The 21,130-nt window shown below is 48.4% G+C and overlaps 7 protein-coding genes across 7 annotated transcripts; 4 read left to right on the top strand and 3 right to left on the bottom strand.

The window, feature by feature from the left end:
• Positions 1 to 276: 276 nt before the first annotated feature.
• Positions 277 to 2,171, bottom strand: F4817DRAFT_335948 (uncharacterized protein). The gene is made up of 2 exons (XM_049303072.1): positions 1,419 to 2,171; positions 277 to 1,339 (listed from the first exon to the last, which is right to left on the bottom strand). Exons 1-2 carry the CDS (start codon positions 1,673 to 1,675, stop codon positions 883 to 885), a joined length of 714 nt encoding a protein of 237 aa, XP_049159523.1. The 5' UTR covers positions 1,676 to 2,171; the 3' UTR covers positions 277 to 882.
• A 250-nt stretch (positions 2,172 to 2,421) lies between these two features.
• On the top strand, positions 2,422 to 3,622 carry F4817DRAFT_335947 (uncharacterized protein). The gene is made up of 4 exons (XM_049303071.1): positions 2,422 to 2,612; positions 2,686 to 2,720; positions 2,776 to 2,890; positions 2,943 to 3,622. Exons 1-4 carry the CDS (start codon positions 2,560 to 2,562, stop codon positions 3,028 to 3,030), a joined length of 291 nt encoding a protein of 96 aa, XP_049159522.1. The 5' UTR covers positions 2,422 to 2,559; the 3' UTR covers positions 3,031 to 3,622.
• Positions 3,623 to 6,402, top strand: F4817DRAFT_335943 (succinyl-CoA synthetase-like protein). Its single transcript, XM_049303070.1, has 8 exons — positions 3,623 to 3,913; positions 3,981 to 4,102; positions 4,210 to 4,353; positions 4,416 to 4,506; positions 4,571 to 4,645; positions 4,701 to 4,917; positions 4,982 to 5,957; positions 6,119 to 6,402. Exons 1-8 carry the CDS (start codon positions 3,700 to 3,702, stop codon positions 6,350 to 6,352), a joined length of 2,073 nt encoding a protein of 690 aa, XP_049159521.1. The 5' UTR covers positions 3,623 to 3,699; the 3' UTR covers positions 6,353 to 6,402.
• F4817DRAFT_92698 (MFS general substrate transporter) lies at positions 6,307 to 8,855 on the bottom strand. Its single transcript, XM_049308055.1, has 8 exons — positions 8,395 to 8,855; positions 8,271 to 8,325; positions 8,107 to 8,203; positions 7,968 to 8,058; positions 7,417 to 7,916; positions 7,119 to 7,361; positions 6,857 to 7,000; positions 6,307 to 6,751 (listed from the first exon to the last, which is right to left on the bottom strand). The coding sequence occupies exons 1-8, from the start codon at positions 8,511 to 8,513 to the stop codon at positions 6,555 to 6,557; spliced, it is 1,446 nt and encodes a 481-aa protein (XP_049159520.1). The 5' UTR covers positions 8,514 to 8,855; the 3' UTR covers positions 6,307 to 6,554.
• A 1,357-nt stretch (positions 8,856 to 10,212) lies between these two features.
• F4817DRAFT_315324 (uncharacterized protein) lies at positions 10,213 to 12,855 on the top strand (the record flags this gene model as incomplete). Its single annotated transcript, XM_049300524.1, has 2 exons — positions 10,213 to 10,297; positions 10,361 to 12,855. 2 exons carry the CDS (start codon positions 10,213 to 10,215, stop codon positions 12,853 to 12,855), a joined length of 2,580 nt encoding a protein of 859 aa, XP_049159519.1.
• A 536-nt stretch (positions 12,856 to 13,391) lies between these two features.
• Positions 13,392 to 15,204, bottom strand: F4817DRAFT_335937 (ubiquitin family protein). Its single transcript, XM_049303069.1, has 3 exons — positions 14,751 to 15,204; positions 14,316 to 14,644; positions 13,392 to 14,153 (listed from the first exon to the last, which is right to left on the bottom strand). Exons 2-3 carry the CDS (start codon positions 14,553 to 14,555, stop codon positions 14,085 to 14,087), a joined length of 309 nt encoding a protein of 102 aa, XP_049159518.1. The 5' UTR covers positions 14,556 to 14,644; positions 14,751 to 15,204; the 3' UTR covers positions 13,392 to 14,084.
• A 2,651-nt stretch (positions 15,205 to 17,855) lies between these two features.
• Positions 17,856 to 20,913, top strand: F4817DRAFT_315322 (nuclear pore protein 84/107; the record flags this gene model as incomplete). Its single annotated transcript, XM_049300523.1, has 4 exons — positions 17,856 to 20,025; positions 20,086 to 20,356; positions 20,419 to 20,531; positions 20,582 to 20,913. 4 exons carry the CDS (start codon positions 17,856 to 17,858, stop codon positions 20,911 to 20,913), a joined length of 2,886 nt encoding a protein of 961 aa, XP_049159517.1.
• Positions 20,914 to 21,130: the final 217 nt, after the last annotated feature.

The following is a 21,130-nucleotide window of genomic DNA, read 5'->3' as shown; positions in this document are numbered from 1 at the left end:
GGTTTAGTGGTCGACGAGTTCGACAATACCGGCGTTAAGGACGGCGCCGCAACCTCTAGCGCGGGGAAGAGAGAGTAGGACGAGGGCAGCGGCCGTATAGGCTTCGGCGCCACAACGATCACCTCGCTCGAGTACAGGGGGGCTTGGTCTTTAGGTTGGTTGGCCGGCATCATGTTGGCTGGGTTGGCTTGGTGATATTGTTAAAAGATTTTTTTTACAAACGTTAGGTACTTAACGAGTTATTAATAGAAAAACTCGTAGCTGCAATGAGTGAGTAGAATATATTAGATTCAGGACAAGTTCTTATAAATGTATAACGACGATTGTTCTATAAAGGTTTGAAGGAGTAAACTATCGGCTATGTTCTTTCACAATCCTTGTTGTCTAGTTTAATTAAGTTATTAAGAAAGGCATTGTTTGATATAAAGCAAGCTTCGGGCTGAGTTACTCTTGTTGCATTATGATGAAAGAGATGTTCATCGGGTTCATTAATAGACTCCTAGCCTAGGAAATACTCACAACACGCATTGTGCTCTTCACAAGTAATCCATAGCAGAAACTTAAGCAGATGAAGCTTGGCACGGTGCAAGTTGAGAATTCGTTTCAATAACTCACTATGCAAATGAGATCCCATCCCCATCCCGACCCCCCAATGTCCAAGGAAAATGTTCCTTCATCCGTTCCGTTTCTATGTGCAAAGCCCCCAGTTCCCATATTATAGGCACATATCTAGATACGCCAGCCAAATATACACATTTAGAAAAGGGCCATAACAATTCGTGACGTCATTCGATCAGTATTTGGATCCCCGGGATCCGGAGCACATCGGCAGGCCAGTTAAAGATTTAAATCATCTCGCTATGATAGTCGTTCGACAAGCGCTCATATATAACCTCCAATGAGACTCAATCCAATGCCGGCGACGATGGCAACTACAGAAACAGCGGTAGGTCGTGCGGCGGCATTTCCGGTGCCGATGATGAAACCCCCGGTCGTGCCGGCTTGCGTGCATTGGGCACTATTCAAGTTGTAACAAGCCTCAGATGATAGGCTTGAGCAAACAGATGTTGCCGACGGCGCCGGAAGTCCGGTAGCTTGCGTGGCAGCAATTGTCGTCCCACCGCCTCCCGGGACCACGATGGTCACGCCATAAGCTGCGCTACTTCCACCTAAACCCGAAACACATGATGCGTAATTCCTCGAGCACTGGTCGAGAGCTGATGTACATGCCACTGAATTCGCAAACGACGTCGGTATATATGGAAACGAGAAGTACGTATTGCTCACGTAGGACACAGAGGGCGTTGGGCCGGTTGGCGCTACTCCTGTACACGTTGCTCTACAATTCAATCAGGCATGTAAGCTTCGAACAACAAATCATATCATAGAATATGGATACTCTCCATAGGATTACTTACGTAGTAGGGCAACATGCCGCTGAACTATAGGCATCTAAGGCACACAGCTGTCCATTTTGACAACAGGTTCCTTCGAAGACGGGACCCCGATCCTCGCAACTGAAAAAATTATCGGGGCAATCGATCGCTCTCTTATGGACGGGGGAGAAGTCTTCGAAGGTCCCGTACTCGAGCGGATTGACGATGGAATCAGCGAGCGCAAGTGTGGTCGCAGTTATCGAAAGGAGCGCGACATGTCGGCAGGACGTCAACCGCATCTTCTATCAAGGATTTCCGCGAGCATCAAGTTGGACGATAACTTCCGCACCAGGCGGTCGCGCGGGCTTATAAGAGCGAGGATTTCGATACGAGGAACAATTGGATAGAGCAGGTATTGAGTATCTGGATTGGGTATGTGGTATTCCAATTCACAGCTGACGACTCTGCAGACACGAGGTGGGGAGAGCCGGTGGGTTGGCAGCGCGCTACTGGTCTTCACCGATTTTTACGTATGCGAGCTTTAGGTATGAATGTATACCTAGGTGCGTAGCTGTGTAAGTGTGTAAGTGGTTAAGGTGACTTATAAGTCGAGGTGAGATGGTATATTTGAAGCGGAAAGATACAAGACTCCTTTGAAATTATAAATTATTATGATTCAAATAGGAGAAAGTCGGATATTGATGTAGATAAGAATTATCGGATACAAGTAACTACAACATGTGCAAACAGCAGAGCACCTGTGCTAGCTAGACTGGACATATGGGAACATTGAGGTCATGTCAAAATTGATTCGGCAACGGTTGTTCGCCCAGCAACCATACAAGGTACCTACATACACAGCCCACCTACCCACCTAATAAACCTTGGAAGGACGCCCTGATCTACCCCCCGGAGATCTTTGACCGATGTGGGGGGAGGGGTCATCGTAAAGTCCCATGTAGGTACTTCAGTACGTAGCATAATAGTATGAATAACAATTCCTAACACTGTCACTCTCCAAAATTTCAACACTTACATTCGACATCCGTTATCGAATCATAAGTTGAAATCGAACAACATATCATCACATTAAGATTAGTAAATAGAGAAACCCTCCGACTTCGTCAGTCGTAACTAATATTAATTTCAATCTACGAGCTGAAGAGGGCTAGATAATTCTTCCATGAGTTCCTTCGGCAGCCCAGGCGCCGGTCCATATACTGGGAAGCCTACCCCGTATGTCTCCTAGATATCACCTGTATCCTTAAAAGAGAGCGCATGCTGACTTCGGCTATTCGTTCGTCTATAGACCTCAGCGCGGAAGCTTCCCTTTAGATCATGATGGTTAGCAAATCCTATCCTAGAAGTATTTCTTCGTTTATTAACCGTGCATCCCTAGGCGAATGCAAGGCCGTCATGACCAAGTATCTCTCATGCATCAAGAAGGTCAAAGGCGTCAATGACGAGGAGTGCCGCAACCTCGCTAAAACATATTTATCCTGCCGTATGGACCGGTAAGCTTCCAACCATTCTCTAAGATCATCCAGCCTCTTTCTCACTGTTTAGGAACCTTATGGCGAAGGACGACTTTAAAAACTTGGGCTTTGCCTCGGAGACGGATACACCCTCAAGTTCGGAAGCCCAGGGACGGTAGTACGGCGAATGTTATAGTTGGAACCTACCTACTCACCGGGTTTTACGGGAAGAAGCACCCAAGGCGCCTTTGTTCTAATTACTGGGTATAGATTTTGGCCCCCCTTGTGCTACCGGCCACGGATTTCTTTGCGGGCGGAATGCCTAGTCGGCAGTAGTCTCGCTCTTTACTCATAAGAACTAGAGGTCCTAAAACTAAGGACTCGATTTAGGGTCCTACTGTATCACATACTAGGAGGCGTGCTGAACTTTCAAATGGGAATTAGCGAAATTATAGCCTATATCGTAAATCATTAAGTATATCCGAAAATACCTAACCTCCGGATCGAATGTTCTTATAACCAAACCTACCTAGGTACATGCTCAAATCTACAATGTAAATTACATCGAACTTATACTACTCACATTACTTATATCTTGCGACCCTTATCTCTTTTTGAATACGTTCTAGTTGGCGCACTGTTTTTTAATGCATAGCTTCTGATTCTCTCGTTGTTGTCAGTAATTAAGCATATCCGACTTATTCCCAGGATTGGTTAAAGGTGAAAGGCACCGGCTCCGGTGCCGGGCTAGTTGCTTCCGAATATTGAACATCATATATAAAGACTAAAGACCAGGTTGCCCGGCAATATTTTAGTCACTTATACATGTAATATAATGAGTGGTTTATATGAATTCATCAAGACATTTCAATAACATGCTCCGTAACGTCTCGAGAACTAGGCCCTTGAGGCATTCCTCTCTCACTTCTTCCCTCAACCCCGGTCCGTCAAGACTACTACTACAGAACCACCGCTACTTGAGTTCTAACTCAGGGTACGACTTAACCCTCAAAAATCTCAAAATAGGTAGTCATACAAGGGTTATATTTCAGGGGTTCACAGGTTCATCTCCCTAACTTACTCATCTGCTTACTCCTTAGCCTACCCTCTGCTTACACACGAAGTACAGGGAAACAAGCCACAGCCAACGCTCGTGAATCTTTAGAATGGGGTACCAATATCTTGGGAGGCGTAACCCCCGGCCGGGAGGGCGAGCACCTAGGTCTGCCCGTATTTCCTACGGTTCACAAGGTACCGTCACACATCACTAGTTAGGGATTCTGTTCTACGACAGTGTGACACGGAAGGGAAAGTAATTTGGAACGGGAAGAGAAGTTAACGAACCATATTCCCTCTAGGCCGTGCAAGTCCTCAAGCCGGACGCGACGGGTATCTACGTAGCTGCGCACCAAGCTGCCGGCGCGATCGAGGAGGCGGTCGAAGCCGAAGTGCCGCTCATCGTCGCCGTGGCGGAGCACATTTCGCTTCACGACATCCTTCGAGTGAGTACCCAGGTCATTATAGTCTATAATAACTATGAAATCTAACTAACGACGAAAGCTAGATCCATTCTATATTGAAAACGCAGTCCAAGTGTAGACTAGTCGGCGCAAACTCGCCCGGTATCATATCGGCGGTAGGAAAATGTAGAATCGGTCAGTGGTATTCTGTGCTGGTGTAGTTTTTACGGTATCAGCTTATAGCCATCTTCACTCGTAGGCTTCCAGCCGCTCCCCTGCTTTGAATCTGGCCGGATAGGGATTGTAGCAAGATCAGGAACGTTAAGTTACGAAAGTACGTCCACTATTCATCCCACGGACGTATCCCCGATTCTAATACTCTCCGCTAGCCGCTGCTTCTACACTCAGATCCGGTCTAGGTCAAAGTATGTGCATAGGTGTCGGCGGAGATATTCTCCCAGGCACGAGCCTAAAAGAAGGTCTCCAGATCCTCGTCGAGGATGAGGACACGGAAGGTATTGCGTTAATAGGGGAAATTGGAGGAGAGGCCGAGATCGAGGCGGCGGATTGGATTAGAGAGTACCGAGCTACGACTAAAAACCCAAAGTGAGTTAAGTTCCTACTTTTACTGGAAATATAAAGCTGTGAATGGCATAGTTGACCGGCATAGACCGATCGCCGCTCTTGTCGCCGGCGTGAACGCAGTTCCGGGTCGGATCATGGGCCATGCCGGAGCGTTCGCTCTACCCGGCGAGCCGTCCGCACTAGACAAGATCGAGGCCTTGAAAGTAGCAGGAACAGCTATCGTCAACCATCCTTCTAGATTTGGGCCGGTGCTAAAATCCATGCTGGACGGTGTGGCGCCCACAGGTTCGGATATCGCCTCCCCAACCAATACCTCACAACGGAGGGGAATACACACCATAGCCCGCCGTCCTATTCCGCCCCAGCAGGCCGTGTATCACCCTCCTAGAGGCCGAACACGCAGCATCTATCTCCCCCCAAACACCGCCCTCGACCTCCTCCGCCAACGCGGCATCCCCATCTCCAAAGACCCGTCCGCCGGCCCCCAGAAACTCCTCGCAGTAACCATCGACCGGTCTACCAAAACCCCTTGTATCATCGCCTCCCCAACCAGCGACGCCTCCCAAGCAGCCAAATTCGACTTCACATGCATCTCCACGCCCGCCATATCGCAACACCTCAACCTCGACCCCAAATCCACCACCCCCCTACAAGCCCTCCTCACCACGCTAGCCGCACTCTTCACCTCCAAAGAAGCCTTCCTCCTCGAAACCCATATCACCACAGCCCCCACCGGCACTATCCACGTATCCGCCGCGCATCTCGGCTTCGACGACGCCGCCTTCCGCAGCTGCGGCCGACAAGCCGATATCCACACGTTACCGCGTAACGAGGATCCAGCAGAGGTCGAAGCGGCGAGGCACGGGATCGTGTATATCAAGATAGAGGGACAAGGCAACATCGGCACGCTGGTCAATGGCGCCGGGCTGGCGATGAATACGGTGGATGCGCTGGCGGATGCGGGGGGCCGCGCTGCGAATTTTCTGGATACGGGGGGCAAGGCGACCAGTGAGACGGTGAAGAGGAGTTTTGAGGTGATTTTGACGGATCCAAGGGTCAAGGTTTGTCTCCCCTTTCCCCTTCCCTTCCCCTCTCATCCCTCCCCCTTTCTTCTTCTTCTTCTCTGTCCGGGTGTTATTATCCCCCACACCATTACCTCCTGAGCTGCGTATCAAAAACAAAACATATGGCAGCTAACCCACACCCCGCTCCCGCATTATAGTGCATATTCGTAAATATATTTGGCGGTCTGACCCGTGGTGATATGATCGCTGAGGGCGTGATTCTGGCCTTCCGCGATCTGCAGATGGCGGTGCCCGTGGTAGTGCGCATTCGCGGGACGAACGAGAAGGAGGGTCAGAGGATTATTGCAGAAAGTGGATTGCCGCTGTTTGCTTTTGATGACTTTGACGAGGCGGCGGCGAAGGCTATTGAGTTGGCGAATAAGGGACTTTAGGTAGAGAAGTGGTTACTTATATAGCATGCTTTTAAACTGCCCGTCATAGGTATTGAGTATATCATTAAGTCCGTTTATATGTGTTTCAACGCTGACATATGAGTTCTCTAGTAAGTCTTTTATATATCTTATCTTATTTTTATGAGTGCCCCGTAGTCAACATACACTCCGCTGTAGATGGCCATAACTCTTGGCCCCCATGCTATACTCGTTCTATAGCCCAGAGTCCCTTGAGGATAGATGATCGCCGTCGAGGAGGAGTGGCTCGATCGCTGTTTTGCGACTGGTGCTCTATTGCAGAGGACAGTATGCCTTCGTCACGAATGGCAAGTTCCCGTTGCTCCTTGTCGAGTCGTACCTGTTTCAACTCCCAGACTTTCCAAGCTCTAAGGGCCCAGCCTATATTATTGAGAGTCAGCGAATCAAATGCTAAATGAGAAAATACGAGGCTACTCCCGAAATTCGATTGTTTTAAAGAGGGTCTACCTTGGCGGTGTGACTTACCGAATATAAAGGCGCCAATATAACAAAACGCGGTGAAGAGTTGGACGTGGAGATAACCCCCAGGCCCAGACCGTCTGAGGCTCACACCGATGACTTCAGCGAACGTCGCCGGTAGGACTAGCACGAGCCAAGTCATTGATAACGCTACTTAGAAGTTAGTACATTGTAGTCGGTGGAAGCATGTGTTAATGGGGTTAGGTTGCGTAAACGAGTTGAGCCAACGTAGGGTGATGATGGGGGATACTGGGAATCATTAGCTAACCTGAAGGTATGAGAGCAAGTCCGACAACTTCGGCACATATAGGGGCAACCGTGGCCCACATTACGCCGGCAACACCGCCGGCAAGGAGAGCAAACACTATGCAAGTAGCTAGGCTTTTAGCTGCGAATATCCAAAAGAACATGCAAAGAAGACCGCATAATAGCGTAGACAGATTGGCGATATTTAGACGCCCAACTGAGTCGCTTGATAACCCTATTGCAGGCCGTCCAAGTCCTTGGGACACTGTATCTTTAGTTAGCATTACTAGACCTAAGACACATCCAGGCGGGAAACTCACGGCTAAACAGCGCGCCAACTAAAGAAGCCTGAGAAGCCGTCAAGCCAACAGTCTGGCAGTAGTCAACGATACTGAAAATGAGAATGATGTATCCAAGAATAGAGAGAACCATCCAGGCTTGGAATAAAAGAAATGATGGCCTCTTAAAGAGCTTCCAGTTAAAGGCCATATGGACTGAGCCGACAGCATGATTGCGGTCGCGGATGAGATAGCTTGCAACAGTATTCACCACGAAGCAGACGATGGCTATGATGCGGAAAGCCCAAGGTAAGCCGATATTGGTGATCATAGCATTAGTCGCCAATGAGTAGCATAACCCTCCGAAGCCCGACCCCGAAGCGGCGATCGAGTTAGCGAAGGATCGTCGTTTTACGAACCATTGAGGGGGGACGGCAGCAGAGGCGACGAAGCAGAGGCCCATACCAAGGCCAAAGGATACGCCTTGGCTCAGAATCAGGTGCCATAACTCCGAGGCAAACGATGAGCCGATGAAGCCAATCCTATGAGAGTTTAGTATCCAGATTATCTCCGTGAAAACAGGGCGAACCTACGTCTCAAAGATAGCCCCGAGAAATATAGTTAGTCGTGTCCCGCACCGTTTCCAACCAACCAAAGTGGTTGCTAGCGGAGAAGCCAGGAGAGCTATGCCTCTATCAGTTAAAATCCCGGTAACATGTATAGCTCACGTACCGATCGAGATAGATAGACCGCCTACGAAGGCATACCCAAGTTGGCTTGCACCAAACGAGTCGGATCTAAGGTAATAAGCGAGGAAGACAGCAAAACTCTGGTGGTGATAGGAGATTGTTAGCAAACTGAGAAGACATCATCTTGAACGTTAGGAACACGCTTACAGAGTTGAGACCCCAAGTATGAGCGTTGAGTAAGAATACACCGAAAATAACGGCCCTAGAGAAAATATAGTAATTAGTATTGCAGTACTCCCGTGGGGATGTTCAATAATTTTGAGAAACTAACCAACCATAACCACCCTCCTTGAATTCTTCTTGCGGTTGAGGATCTTGGGCTTCAAGGTTTGTGTTGACTGAGTCATTACTATCCTGGTTATTATCTGGATCCTTGCCGCGTATAGCCATGGTAGTTAGAAATACGGTAGGCTGTGAATTATAAGACAATAGAAAATAAATCTTGATGTTAACATTGAGAATAAGTTGTTTTTATATCTAAGTATATTATTGTATAATTTCAGAACACCGATGGAGGTTCATACCCAGACGTATCATATCTTTCGAAGGGCGTACCTCCATACTCTCTGCATTAGGTAAGAGTTAGTCGGGGGAAAAAAAAATAGTAATAAACCGGTGCCCACCCCGGTCCGACTCCCGAGTTATCCGCCCCACGGGGTTGCGGCACAGTTGGTATCAACCTTTGGGCGTCAACGTCTTCTGTGTTACTATCATCTCCGTGTACGGCGAGATATCTCCGCCTATAGCACTCATAAGAGATAATAAGAAATAAGGTTGTATTGGGCACAATTAGCGATCACAATTATATATCACTAATCGGAGGGAAACTTCACCAGTCTTGATTTTCGCTTATGGTACGGATGCGGCCGATATCGAAAATGAACCGAATTCGGGATTTTGCACTCGTACAAGTAGTCGATTCAAGAAACATTTGTCCCGCGTATTGGATTCGACGGCGCCGGACCGGGAAAACAACCTTAGAAGGACCGTCATTCGTCCACCCATAGATTTGGGTAACATATGTCATAATACTATCTCCTCAAAGGCTGACGCTTGGTAATCTCGATATAGATGCCTAGGTAACTTTCGTCTTCCCATATTCTACGCTAAAACCATAGAACCAACACAAGAACGATATCCTAAAAGAGCCGCAATTAATAGCACGTGGTAAATGACATCTGCATGCAGAAAATATCAACCCGGTACTACGCCCGTAGAGTGGATTATGATTATAATAAGGACTGCGCTGGTAGGCTGGGTTTAACGGAGGAATTGAGATGAACCAGCAAACAACACTGTTAGACGGTGTCGATGAAATAGGATTGGTTCTTTGAGTCATCTTTTCCTGCGCAGTACCTGCCAATATCTTAGATAGGCATGGTGAATGACAAGGGGCGGAATTACATAGTTGTAGTAAGTGCTTAGGGTGGGCCCTGATCGAAGATTCTAGGTAAATTCCAGGCCGTCCCTGCATCTAATGGCAGATAATGGCAGAGGCTAGAGCAAGGGAAAGTCTGGCTGAACTGCCTGAATTAACTTTTAATCCTTGGCAGCTTCCGACCTTTGGGCATCGTCGCCAACTGTCGGAGTGGGGAACCTTGTAAGAACAACGGACTCCAACTGCCAGTTGTCCTACGCTGGAAGCTGCCCCGTCCTTGCCCGTCTCTAGCAAGCCCAGGCGGTATCGACCCTACCTAAGCGGCTGCCCCGGCAACGCTTGGACGGTAGTACCAGCAAAACATTGGACAGCATGAATCGCCAAATTCTCCCATTCCTCGCTTTACCCAGCCCGACCGAATAAAGGAACCTGGGTGGACACCTCATCATGCGTTGTGGTTTTTTCTGTGAAACATATTTCTCAATCCATAAATAAATACTCTCTCTGTCCCTAGCAACATTCGGTAGTTAAGATGTTGTTCTAGTAAACAGAATTACTCATCAATAAACCGTCATAGAAAGCAGCTATTAATCACATATTTAACCTGCAGCCCACCAATCTACCTCATTGTCAACAAACCACCACCTACTTATTCACGATACAAACATTGCAACATTGTTCTAACATACATACCTCTCTACCTGCGCAGCCATGTTGCGAGGCAGGTCGAAAGAGAGGTCCTCTAACAGAAAAGTTACACCGCCTTCGCCAAGTTATATGAACAATGAGCAATTCGGTTCGTAAACATCCGAGTAAACATGTGATATCAGTATAGCACTAACCCGGACACTTTCTATAGCTACATATCTGGCAAATCTCCGAGATAGTCGCGTGAGCCGCCCGGGAGGTGCACGGCCCCTTCCTCCTTCGTCAAAGCCACCGCACCGGGATTCTACAGAACGACTCGCCACCGGCCGCCCATCCCCCGCCGCCCCGTCTATCTTGTCCGAAGCCCCTAGCAATAACCAGAGGCCGCTGTCCGATCTGCCAAGGCCGCGCGGTAGTCGCCCTAGTTTTGCCCCAAGCGTAGCCTCTCGCTATTCTACCATAACCTCTACTGGAAAGGATTATTACCCCGAGAACCCTACTGTTGCGCCTTTGAAACCAGGAGAATTTGTTCCCAGTGCCACATATATCGAGCGCGGGCAGCGATGGATGGAGAAGGAAGAGGCCGTCTCACTTCGCGAGGCAATGGACGCTATGGACGCCATGAATGTGAAGGATGGGGACAAGGATAAGCAAGGAGATGGAGAGCAACAGGACGACGATGAATCTCGACTCTACAATGCGGCTCTCGACGAGGCGGCGGAATTGGTCTGGCAACATCAACACGGAATAAAGCCACCTGAACCAGGTGCTCCCTACCGGTATAAATCCCACTTGCGAAAGGATAGTTACGCTCATGCTCGTGCCGCTAGTGCCGGACGGTATGGTAGTGAGATCAGTCCTACTGGGCTTGCGAGGGACTCTATTCGGTCATTCTCTGGTAGTTCGTCAGGTAGCGACAGGGCGCACTCGCCAGTAAGTGGACGCACAAGTATGGACCAACAACGTACCTATTCCATCGGATCGACCAAGTCAAAATCGAAATCGTATGGCAGTATGGGCAGTGCGACACGTTCGAGTTCGGGTGGCCGACGTCTTAGCAGCTTGAAGCGCAATATAAGCGGGGAGGTTGAGAAACCTTTTTCAGGCGATCAAATATGGGAAGAGCCAGAAACCATTACGCCTGAACGGTCCCCAAAACGGGCTCAACCGCCAGAGAAATCGCCACAGAAATCGCCACAGAAGTCACACCCCCTGGGGCTTAAGTCAAGAGGCATTCCCAACAGGGTTCAATTCGCGCCCGCCTCAGTTGAGGACGATCCGGACGATACTCCATCGTCAGTGCCTGCCAAGCCGGTGTCTAGATTCGAAATCCACAAGAATCCTCCATCACAATCTCGCAACCCGGCCTACACCACAAATACGCCGTTAGAGTCGCCACCGAAGCCTCAGGAACTTCCGACGAAGCATGGTATGGAGATTCGGAGCGATGATATTAGATTGGCAACTAGCATGCGGCTCAAGGACCGCAGCGCGAAGCTCCCTACGCCGTCGGCCGTCAGCGACAGCCCCGGGCGTCCAATCGTAAGCTTTGATAAAAACTGGAAGCCCCCAGAGGATGAGGCGACTGATTCAAAATTAGAAGAGTCCAAGCCCAGCAGCCACCGATCTTTCGGGGTCGTCGGTAAAGAGCGCCCGGGCCAAAATCCGCAGCCGCCTATCCCTACTATATCAGTTTTGCCGGATACTGAAATTCCGAAGCCGTCGTCAGCGTCGCGGCCATCCGGTAACACGCCGGCCATCCCAAGTATCCAGATAGGCGGGGCGGACGATGGTCCGCAGGTGCCGGTGATCTCCGTCTCGGATGACGGCCCGGCTGTCCCAACTATCGTACTACCGGGAGATGACAGTGACTACAATAACAAAGCCCCCAATGTACCAACTATAGTTCCCCCTGACAGTGGTAGAAAGCCTTCCGCTAGACCCTTACCAAACCCCAAAGCACTCAATAACACGCAAGATCGCCGCCGAAGCCATTGGTCTCCGGCACCAGGAGTGACCGGCCGTCGGGCGACAGCGATCTGTCATGAGTGCGGATTCCCCATCGAAGGCCGCTTCGTAGCCTTAGCCGGAGCCTCGGAACGGTTCCACCCGCAATGCTTCCGGTGTTACTGCTGCGGTACAGCTCTCGAAGCGCTCGAAATCAGCCCTGAGCCGGATAATTTCCGGAGCGAGAGGCTCGACCGAATCCGACGCAGAACCGCAGGCGAAATCCTCGACGAGGAACCAGGAAAGACAATGGCGGAAGACGGGGACGCGCGACTGCGCTTCTACTGCCACCTAGACTGGCACGAACTCTTCGCGCCGCGCTGCAAGCACTGTAAGACGCCCATCCTAGGCGAGCACGTGGTAGCACTGGGCGCACACTGGCACTACGGACACTTCTTCTGCGCCGAGTGCGGCGACCCGTTCGACCAGAGCGCGACGCACATCGAGAAGGACGGGTACGCGTGGTGCGTAAGTTGCCAGACGAAGCGGACGGAGCGGCGAGCGCCCAAGTGCCGTGCGTGCCGGCGCGCCGTCATCGGCTCGTACGTGCGCGCCTTGGGAGGCGAGTGGCACGACGAGTGCTTTAGATGCGCGTCGTGCGGCGGCGGCTTCGACGACGGTCAGATCTTCCCCATGCCCGAGCGCGGCGAGGGCGTCGTGCTGTGCACGAGGTGTCGCGCCGCAGAGCTTAAGATGTGACGTGATACGTACGCGAATGAATTACGAACGACGAAACGATACGATAAGATAATTATTAGATATAACCGACGAACGGCATAGTTTGCGATTGTGTTGGTTTTTGCGACGGAGTACTTTGGTAGTTTGTTTTTTTGCCTCCTCTTATCCCTTCCTTCTCCTCCTCCTCCTCCTCTCCTCTCCTCCTAATGACATCTTGGTGTCTTAAGAGTCAAGTTGAGCGTCGAGAGCGGGTTTGCGGAGTGAAAGATGGCTGGTGGGTGGTTGTGATTGCCTTTTCCCGAGTCTGGTTTTTGTGTTGTACGGTTTTGCGTTTTGTGCTTTTGACTTGTGCTTACCTTACAGTAATACTTCATTCATCCAAGGCAAGGCGTATGTGCGTGCGACTCGAGTCTGACATGGTTTAATTTGATTCGGGTTGGTTTAGGGGAATTGCTTTGCTGGTGGTAATTGGCGGCGTTTTTAATATTGGAGTTAAGCAATAGCAGCAATAGCAGTTCGGAAATACAAAAAGGCTTGCTTGGTTTCTCTTTAACTATTACGGTCTTATGTGGTTTTGTGATGTGATATGCCATGAAGTATTTTTTTTGCACCTTGATTTTTCATTTCATCCTCTTCTTAATATCTCTCCTGCTCGATCAATTATCTGAGACTATAGGATCACCTCCCGTTTCGATAATCTTGGGCTTCCAATTGACTTCCTACCGATTGATATAGTCGTGTTGCTCTTGTTCTCGAAAACGTAGAAACCTTCAATTACAAAGTTAAGAGATAGGGTTGGAAATAGTAGATTTGTTTCCTCCATTTGTTATGGCTGCTTAGACTCTAAGCATGTATAGGACAGCAAAAAGCGAGCAGAAAACGACAGATAACTCCGCAAATAGTTGGAGATATAAAGACGAAAATATAGGAAGAACAAACGCAGCTCTAATCTGAGATCAGCCGCCACCTCGATTAATAGAAGACAGTACCTCTGAAAGACTCATAAAGCAAGAATCTACATGATAGATGCTCTCCAACTTAGGGCAGAGCGAGGGGGATACCGAGGACACGCAAAGAACCCTTGGGGGCGAGAGACCTCGTTCATAGTCGTCCCTGTTGCTTCTACTGTCACCTGACTTAAATCGGGGATACGGCGAACCCTTTGAATCCTCCCGTTCCAAATCCATATTCCATCCATATATCATGCCAACGGCGAGATCGATCCGTCAATCATAGTAATGTTGGCAATATCAGCGGTAGCAGACACCTCCCACCTGTTCCTGGTGAACTTCCAAGGTGTCACCGTCGGCCATCTCCAGCTACGGAGAGTGAACAGGATAGTTAGCTTACGTAAGGTATATCTAAGAAGTGATGCGTGAAGAATGAACTCTTGTGATGATAGCGATAGCATGCCAAAAAGTGGCGAGAAAATGATCATAGTAAATTTAGAGAGGGATATCAGGGCCTAATTGGCAACTTACCGAATCGGGTGTATCGCTCTTTTGAACCCGCTGCCCTTCGAACAGAAAGCGCACGGAATCGACGACCTTGCCTTGACGCTCACAAAAGGCCGTCATCAACTTCTCGAGCTTAGTAGAGCGCTTGATTTTGAAGAAAACCTCGTTATTGTTGTCCGTCACCTTGATGTTAAGGTGTTCGCTGCCGGCAGGTGCGTCCTGTCGTTCCGCAGCAGGGCTTCCGCTGTCGTTCTCTCCGGACATCGTGGGCGTAATAGGCGGTGCTTGTGGGGATATCAGAGGACGATCTAAGTCTAGTGTGCCGTCCGTTTAAGAGATATCGACTCTCTGGTCTTTTCATAGTCAGCTAAAGGAAGAGGGAGGGTAGTGTGTTGCTTCTTGGGAAAATGACTAAAAGATTTGTGGTTTTCACGCACACCGAAAAGATGTGAGACTCACGGGCAGTGTAGATACCAGTGTACTAATCGCTCGAGAACGAGATATGGCAGTAGGGAAACTCGAGTGTAGAGGCCTGCTGCGCTCAACGCGATTAGTATGGATTTTTATGAGTGGCGGAGGAAAAGGATTGAAAAAACGCAGTGGCCAAAAGAAGAGAAGATGAAGTTTGAGAAGTATGCGATTGCGGTGGTGAAGTTTGGAATCAACGCGAAGGCTACGTGAGGCGCCCTTCTAGGTGGAAACAAGGACCGTTAACCACGCTAGATGCGGGGCAGTTACTTCAAGCGTAAGTACGCTAGCAAGGAGTACCTTCTGCAGGTCATACTTTCCCTATGGTATATGTCTAGGCCTTTTCCGTGGGTACTTACAGCCTTTGCTTTCAGGCTAGACTCACCTAAAGGACGTAGTGTATTATACATAGTAGATACAGTGCATACATCTAATAGATATACATACTGTCTCTGGAAGGGAGGATCTAACTCCAGCTGAAGCTTCATTCTTTCGGTGAGCGGATCTGAAATACCCCTCACAGTGTCATTCGCACCTCCTCGACGTACCTTTTCATATTACATCTATTATATGTAACCTAAAACTTTATGATACACGCCCTAGACGCGTATATTATCATTAGCTTATCATAAGAAACCTGTGTGATTCTTAGGCAGTTTTCTCATTTCGATTCGGAGGTCGGAAAGCAGGAAGATCTGGTTCATTGGAGGTCTAGTCTTTATCTCCGATTCGTCAAAGCTGAACCCGTTGTTTTGCGAGATAAGACATGCAGGTAGATTTGATAAGTCAATCACCTAACCTAGGATTTTAGCCTACACACTCCAGTGTATCTTATTCGAATACCGTGTATGCACTCTGCTGCCTAACTGGTAATAATCCCCTACGGCTGAAGGTGATCCAGGACTCAACATCAAGATACAAGGAAAACATGTTGAAAGGTCGACCTAATATATAAAGGGTTAAACTTGGTGGGCAAATATCATATTCTAATATTATTGATATTTCATCAGATCCGTACGACGACTAACCAATATACGACCTTTTTGGTGTAAGGGCGGCCGGGCCTATCCATGGCGGGTTTACTAGTTGAGCATATCAATTTTGAGGACAAAGCTAGAGAGGACTAATATGTAGTGGATGGATGTGCTCCTAAAGCGACTCGGATATAGTGATATGCAAGAAGTCGATAAGTGAAATTCCTTGGAGGTAGTCAGTAATATAGAGAATTTTGTCATTGATCTTCTCTCTCTCTACTCCATAGTCTTTAGCTATTTTGTTCGATTTCTTAAATAGGTAGTCATACCTAGGTAGGTATCTAGGCAGTTTACCTTGCGGGTTGTAGTTTTATTAAGAGGTTAGTCAGAGATCAAGCTGGAGGCTTCTCATATCATAGCAATTACGCCTTACTAACAGTAGTGATATCTATAAAATTTGATAGACATTTAAAATATGTCGTAAACGAGAACGTCGTAATTGAAGTTAACATTTTTAGACAGGACCCGTGGAGTGAAGTAGGCCAACACCACATTGTAGACTATATATAAGGCTAGAATGATAGCTTAATAGGAGGTAGGTACAATAAATGCTCAACTTATGCTGTGATTATTAAAGCTGATTATCATCCATTAAGTAGGTAGGGTTTGGGGTCTCCTTATACGCCTTACAATAAACCCAATGAGGTTAGCTTTGACAATCTGTCTACGTCATATTTGATCAATTGGTGGCATATGTAGAGGTAGATAATCTCATAGATCAATTCCAAGCTCTTGGATAGTATTACGTTAAAGGTTATTCGATATCCATTTCAATCATCTTAATATCTTCCATCCACCCCACAACCCTAAAAGAGCGATCCGGCATATAACAGTAGAATATGGTCTGTCTCATTGACGCAATGGGGACATATCTGACTAACCATGGCATAGGGGTTGAAAGAAGATCTCGAGTCAAACCCGCCTTGCCATCCTCGCGCTGTGAGTACATAGTAAATCTTATATGAAGTCTGGTGGACTGGGGTTGAATATGCATGCAACTAACATTCACCTATTTAGTGTGCTATTCAAGGTATAGAATTTGGACGCCTGGACTGCCGCTCAGCTCTAATGCTAGTATAGATTGTCTTGGAAAGAATGGTTACGACGAAGCGAAGTGTTCTCGCTATATCGATGCCTTGTACGAATGCTGCGACGCTTTCTATAAAAAACATGGAGACGGTGCAACAAGTCCCAGCTGCCCGAAAGCAAGCCTTTTACGGTTGAAGATGAAGCAACGACAAGACGAGCATAGCAAATGAGGTTCACAATTTACATAGACACATATATCAATATTAAAATCGATCTGGGAAGATCTTCTACCTGGCATTGCGCTCATCATCGTTGCGAGAATCAGGCGCTACATACCGATACGGAGACGAGTGTGGTATGTTCTACATCTCCTTCTTTGCGTCAACCCGAATAAAGAAATCAGGCAACATTTACGAAGAGTAGAAATCGTTCTAGGCGATCATTGAGCGCGCAAGAGATCCGCATGGGACCTGGACAAGCATTGAAGGAAATAATGGCTTATCCCGAGACTCTAATATGAATGCCGATGACATTATTGTTGAAGAAAGGAAAAAAAGAATAAAAATTTCGGCAGAGAAATTCTTTTTTGTACTCCCTTGCAGCCACCGAGGCTAATCGAATGAGGCTAGTGCGTTTGTTGCAGGTGCCACCTAATTGGACGACTTCATGGGCGGCTTCTAGCCAATCTGCTAACCTGCCAACCTTATCCAATCTTATCACTGCTCCACGGACATCTCTGACTGGGTAGCTGCTACCGACACGCATACATAGGATCTGAGTCGCGTTGATTCTTTTTTAGTGCAAGAGCTCGACAGCTCCATTCCTGACGACACCAAGTATCGCATTTCCCCATTCTTTGAACCAGACCAATAAGTAGAACAAATTATCACTTTACCTACCTTCATAGTCGATAATACCGTGGCCGCCCTTCTTTTATTGTAACCGCAGACAATTCGGAGGATGCTGGCTAGCAACCAGCTCCTCGCCTAAATATACCAATAACCCACGCTCGGTCGTCTTCTTCACATTCATGATGCTGGCTCGAACAGTCCAGCGTACGTACGGCATACCGTTTGGTGGGCCGTCGCCGTCGCCCGATCCTGATGAGCAAAGTACAGCACTACTACCACCAATTGAACCTCACGATCGGTTAGAGGCTAACAGTGACATGATAATAGCATCGCCCATATACGATGATGCAGAAAATGAATTCGCACAAGATGCCGAGGAATTTGCCAAAGGCCTCGACTCTCTCTCAATAGTGCAGAAGCCCAACGCCGAGAAACGAGCGGACATATTCAGACTCGTCGATACTTACTACCAATATGCGTCTAAAAAAGTTCGCGCTTTGCGCAAATCGCAAGGACAGCTATCTAGGACTGACCCCCGCCATTCATACGAGGTTTCTAGCCAGGATTCTATGGACCTTGATGACGGAGATGATCTGATAAAATCACCAGCCTCATCCGAAATGCTCAAGAACTGGGAGCTGGAAGCACAGACGTGGGATATGTTGCGTCGCCTCTTACCTCTGCGATACCCGAACAAGACCTCTCTTAAGCCTGCCCGCCACGACGTGTCAAGATTCCAATCATGTGCGCAACTCTGGGACGAGTTCCTCCAGACAGACTCTACTGCCCAGGAACGTAAGGCGATTCTAGAATGCCTGCAGACTAGCGCAGACGAATCGCGGGTAGATATAGATGAATTAGTCCGAGACTATCAGCAGCGAGCGGAAAGAGGCGACATCATCGCTTATGGATGGCTTCATACGCGATCTGCGCTCAAGATGCAGAAGAATCTAAACGGTTGGTCTGGAGCACTGGACCCCAATGCTACCGATGTTGTGCAGAAACTCCGGAACGGGTCAAATCCTATGGTAACCCAGCTTGATCCTGACGTAGTAACGAGGCAGAACCGGAAGCTTCAACCGCAGGATGAGTACTTCGAAAGGGCTATCTGGCTTGGATGTTACGAATTACTGCGAAGGGGACGAAGCATTGCCGAAATTCGAGATTGGTGTGTTGAAAGGACCGAAGTCTGGCGAGCTGTTAGTATGTCAGCTATGCCATTATCAAAAGATGAAGGTGAGAGCCGGTTTAACTGTGATCCTCTCTCGATGCTTCTATGGCGTCGTACCTGTTTTGCCTTAGCGAGACAGGGAGGTACTGATGACTTCGAGCGTGCTGTATACGGTATCCTTTCTGGCGATATTCCAAGCGTCGAGAAGATTTGTGAAGATTGGGACGATTTTGTCTACGCCCATTGCAACGCTTTGCTTCGAACACAGTTCGATGCTTACCTGATGAAGCGATCTCCACCAGACGCAACGGCTGCTATAACACAATCATTCTCTACCTTCAACGCCGTGCAGTTTCACGGCGACGCTGCTTCAGTCGGAGAGCGTCTGGTAAAGTCACTGGAGACGAATATCAAGACTGCGGCGGAAGCAAAGACGCCGATGAAAACCCTCCAGGCGGCGATCATTTCCAATAATATAGAGCAGTACACCTACGAGCTCGGTCTCGCACTTGGAAAGGCGGCTAATTCGGGGGATACTTCGGCTTTGATACCTCACTTCGGTGCCTCCAACGAAGATATAGACGATAGCAAGTTTGTCCAACTAAGGGATCATAACGGCCTACGAATTTTGGTCCACGTGTATCTGATCATATCAAGTCTCGAAGAACTACAGGGTGGTTTGCACATGGAGCTTTCCGAACGCCACAAAGCGCGAGAGAACGTAGTCTCCGCCTATGTTAGCACTTTGCGACTAACGGGCTTGACGGATATGATGCCGCTATACTGCAACCAAATGCAAGGAGATAGGGCTTTTTTCACCCTGAGCAGGAATGTTACTAGCGTAACTGACCAGCATGAACGAGAGATACTACTAAGACTCATGGAGAAACTCGGTATGGACGTTGCCGAATTTGTCCAATTCCAGCCTCGTTCTCTACTCCAGGAGCACCCCGAAGCTGAGGAACACCCTCCACCATTTGGTAGATTTACCGTCTTCTCCAACGATCCACCTACGCTTAAGTACGGACGCCCTTTGAAGCCTGACTTCCTCGGGGAACCCCCAGAGAGTCTAGACCCTGTGGACGAGCATCTTATCCAGTCATTGGAATGGTTCCTCCTTGTCGACGGCCTTTGGGACGAGGTTTTCCATTACGGCACAGCTATCTACAAACGCTTTCTTAGTAAGTAGTCCCTTTCACGGCACACCGAAGACAGAACTTTTAGTGCTAATGTTACACTAGAGCAATTCAACCTTCATGCGGCTCGTGCCTTGTCTGAACGAGTTCGCTGCGGCGAAATTTTCAAGCGGAAGGCAGGCATTGTCTACTCTGACGACTCGGACGTGTCATGGTTCGACGAGGTTCGAGCGAGCGCTGCGGCTGGCTCACTGGATGAAAACAGCCTTGGGGTTGAAGACGTCGCAGTAGCGCAAAACTTCTTCGAGATGGAGTGCTTAGTCCGAGCCTTGGATTCGATGGAGACTATCGCATCAAGTGAACTATTAGCCCAGGAGTGAGTACTCGCCATGACAACTACGTTTCTATCGTGCAATATGAAGCTAACTTCCAACACAGTCCTGCAGAGAAAGTAAGCCGGGACTTCTGGTCTAACGTCGGGCGCGAAGTGAAGAACATTAAGAGCTTTATGCGCCATATATTGAATAATTGGCTTATGGAAAGTATTGAAGGTTAGTTATCAGCAACTCGAGGAACGAATACATCTAACTGGAGCGATCAGAAGACGAAGACTTCACGTATCTTCGAGACGCGTATCTGCCTGAGGTGATTATCGGATACGTCAGCGTGTTACATTTCGCAGGTACGACTCTGACCCGTGACAACCTGCTAGAATGCATGGAGCTTGCCTCTGTGATCGCCAAAAAGGACGCGGACGTGGCTGCGGTTATTATGAAAGCCGGACGAATGAAGGAGCTCGTGGAGGGCTTCGCAAACTGCAGCAAGGCGCTAGCTATCAGCAGCAGCGACAAGAAAGGAGCGGGTGGTATTAGTAGTAAGAGGATGATGCGAGAACATGGATGGACACGGGAATTATGGTCGGTCAAAAACTGATGAAGGCCCGCCCGTATAGTTCTACATTGGGTGGACAGGTACTAATGCTTGTAATGCTTCTTCTACCTTTACCTTTGAAATTCGGAGTGGCTATGGCTTGCTGGCGTTGATGATTCATAAGGATAAGACGAAGACTATCAAAAGTGAAGGCGTTCATTAGGGCATATAAGCACGTCCGTAGTCTATGTACAGCACTATCAAACCAGAATTATCCAAG

The sequence above is a fragment of the Daldinia loculata genome, assembly GCF_022478755.1.
Source record: "Daldinia loculata strain CBS 113971 unplaced genomic scaffold F4817scaffold_21, whole genome shotgun sequence".
In the NCBI taxonomy this organism is placed as follows: domain Eukaryota; kingdom Fungi; phylum Ascomycota; class Sordariomycetes; order Xylariales; family Hypoxylaceae; genus Daldinia; species Daldinia loculata.
Note: the sequence above shows the minus strand (reverse complement) of the source record. Positions and strands in the feature narration are given on the sequence as shown.

Bases quoted from the DNA above. Each gene is read 5' to 3' on its own strand.
- F4817DRAFT_335947 (XM_049303071.1), top strand. From the start codon at position 2,560: ATGAGTTCCTTCGGCAGCCCAGGCGCCGGTCCATATACTGGGAAGCCT. The intron at 2,613-2,685 runs GTATGTCTCCTA...GTTCGTCTATAG, and splicing joins TATACTGGGAAGCCTACCCC to ACCTCAGCGCGGAAGCTTCC. The intron at 2,721-2,775 runs GTTAGCAAATCC...GTGCATCCCTAG, and splicing joins CTTCCCTTTAGATCATGATG to GCGAATGCAAGGCCGTCATG.
- F4817DRAFT_335937 (XM_049303069.1), bottom strand. From the start codon at position 14,555: ATGTCCGGAGAGAACGACAGCGGAAGCCCTGCTGCGGAACGACAGGAC. The intron at 14,154-14,315 runs GTAAGTTGCCAA...CACTCTCCGTAG, and splicing joins AGAGCGATACACCCGATTCG to CTGGAGATGGCCGACGGTGA.
- F4817DRAFT_335948 (XM_049303072.1), bottom strand. From the start codon at position 1,675: ATGCGGTTGACGTCCTGCCGACATGTCGCGCTCCTTTCGATAACTGCG. The intron at 1,340-1,418 runs GTAAGTAATCCT...ATTGAATTGTAG, and splicing joins GCGGCATGTTGCCCTACTAC to AGCAACGTGTACAGGAGTAG.
- F4817DRAFT_335943 (XM_049303070.1), top strand. From the start codon at position 3,700: ATGAATTCATCAAGACATTTCAATAACATGCTCCGTAACGTCTCGAGA. The intron at 4,354-4,415 runs GTGAGTACCCAG...GACGAAAGCTAG, and splicing joins CGCTTCACGACATCCTTCGA to ATCCATTCTATATTGAAAAC. The intron at 5,958-6,118 runs GTTTGTCTCCCC...CCCGCATTATAG, and splicing joins TGACGGATCCAAGGGTCAAG to TGCATATTCGTAAATATATT.
- F4817DRAFT_92698 (XM_049308055.1), bottom strand. From the start codon at position 8,513: ATGGCTATACGCGGCAAGGATCCAGATAATAACCAGGATAGTAATGAC. The intron at 8,326-8,394 runs GTTAGTTTCTCA...TATTTTCTCTAG, and splicing joins AAGGAGGGTGGTTATGGTTG to GGCCGTTATTTTCGGTGTAT. The intron at 7,362-7,416 runs GTGAGTTTCCCG...CTAAAGATACAG, and splicing joins AGTTGGCGCGCTGTTTAGCC to TGTCCCAAGGACTTGGACGG.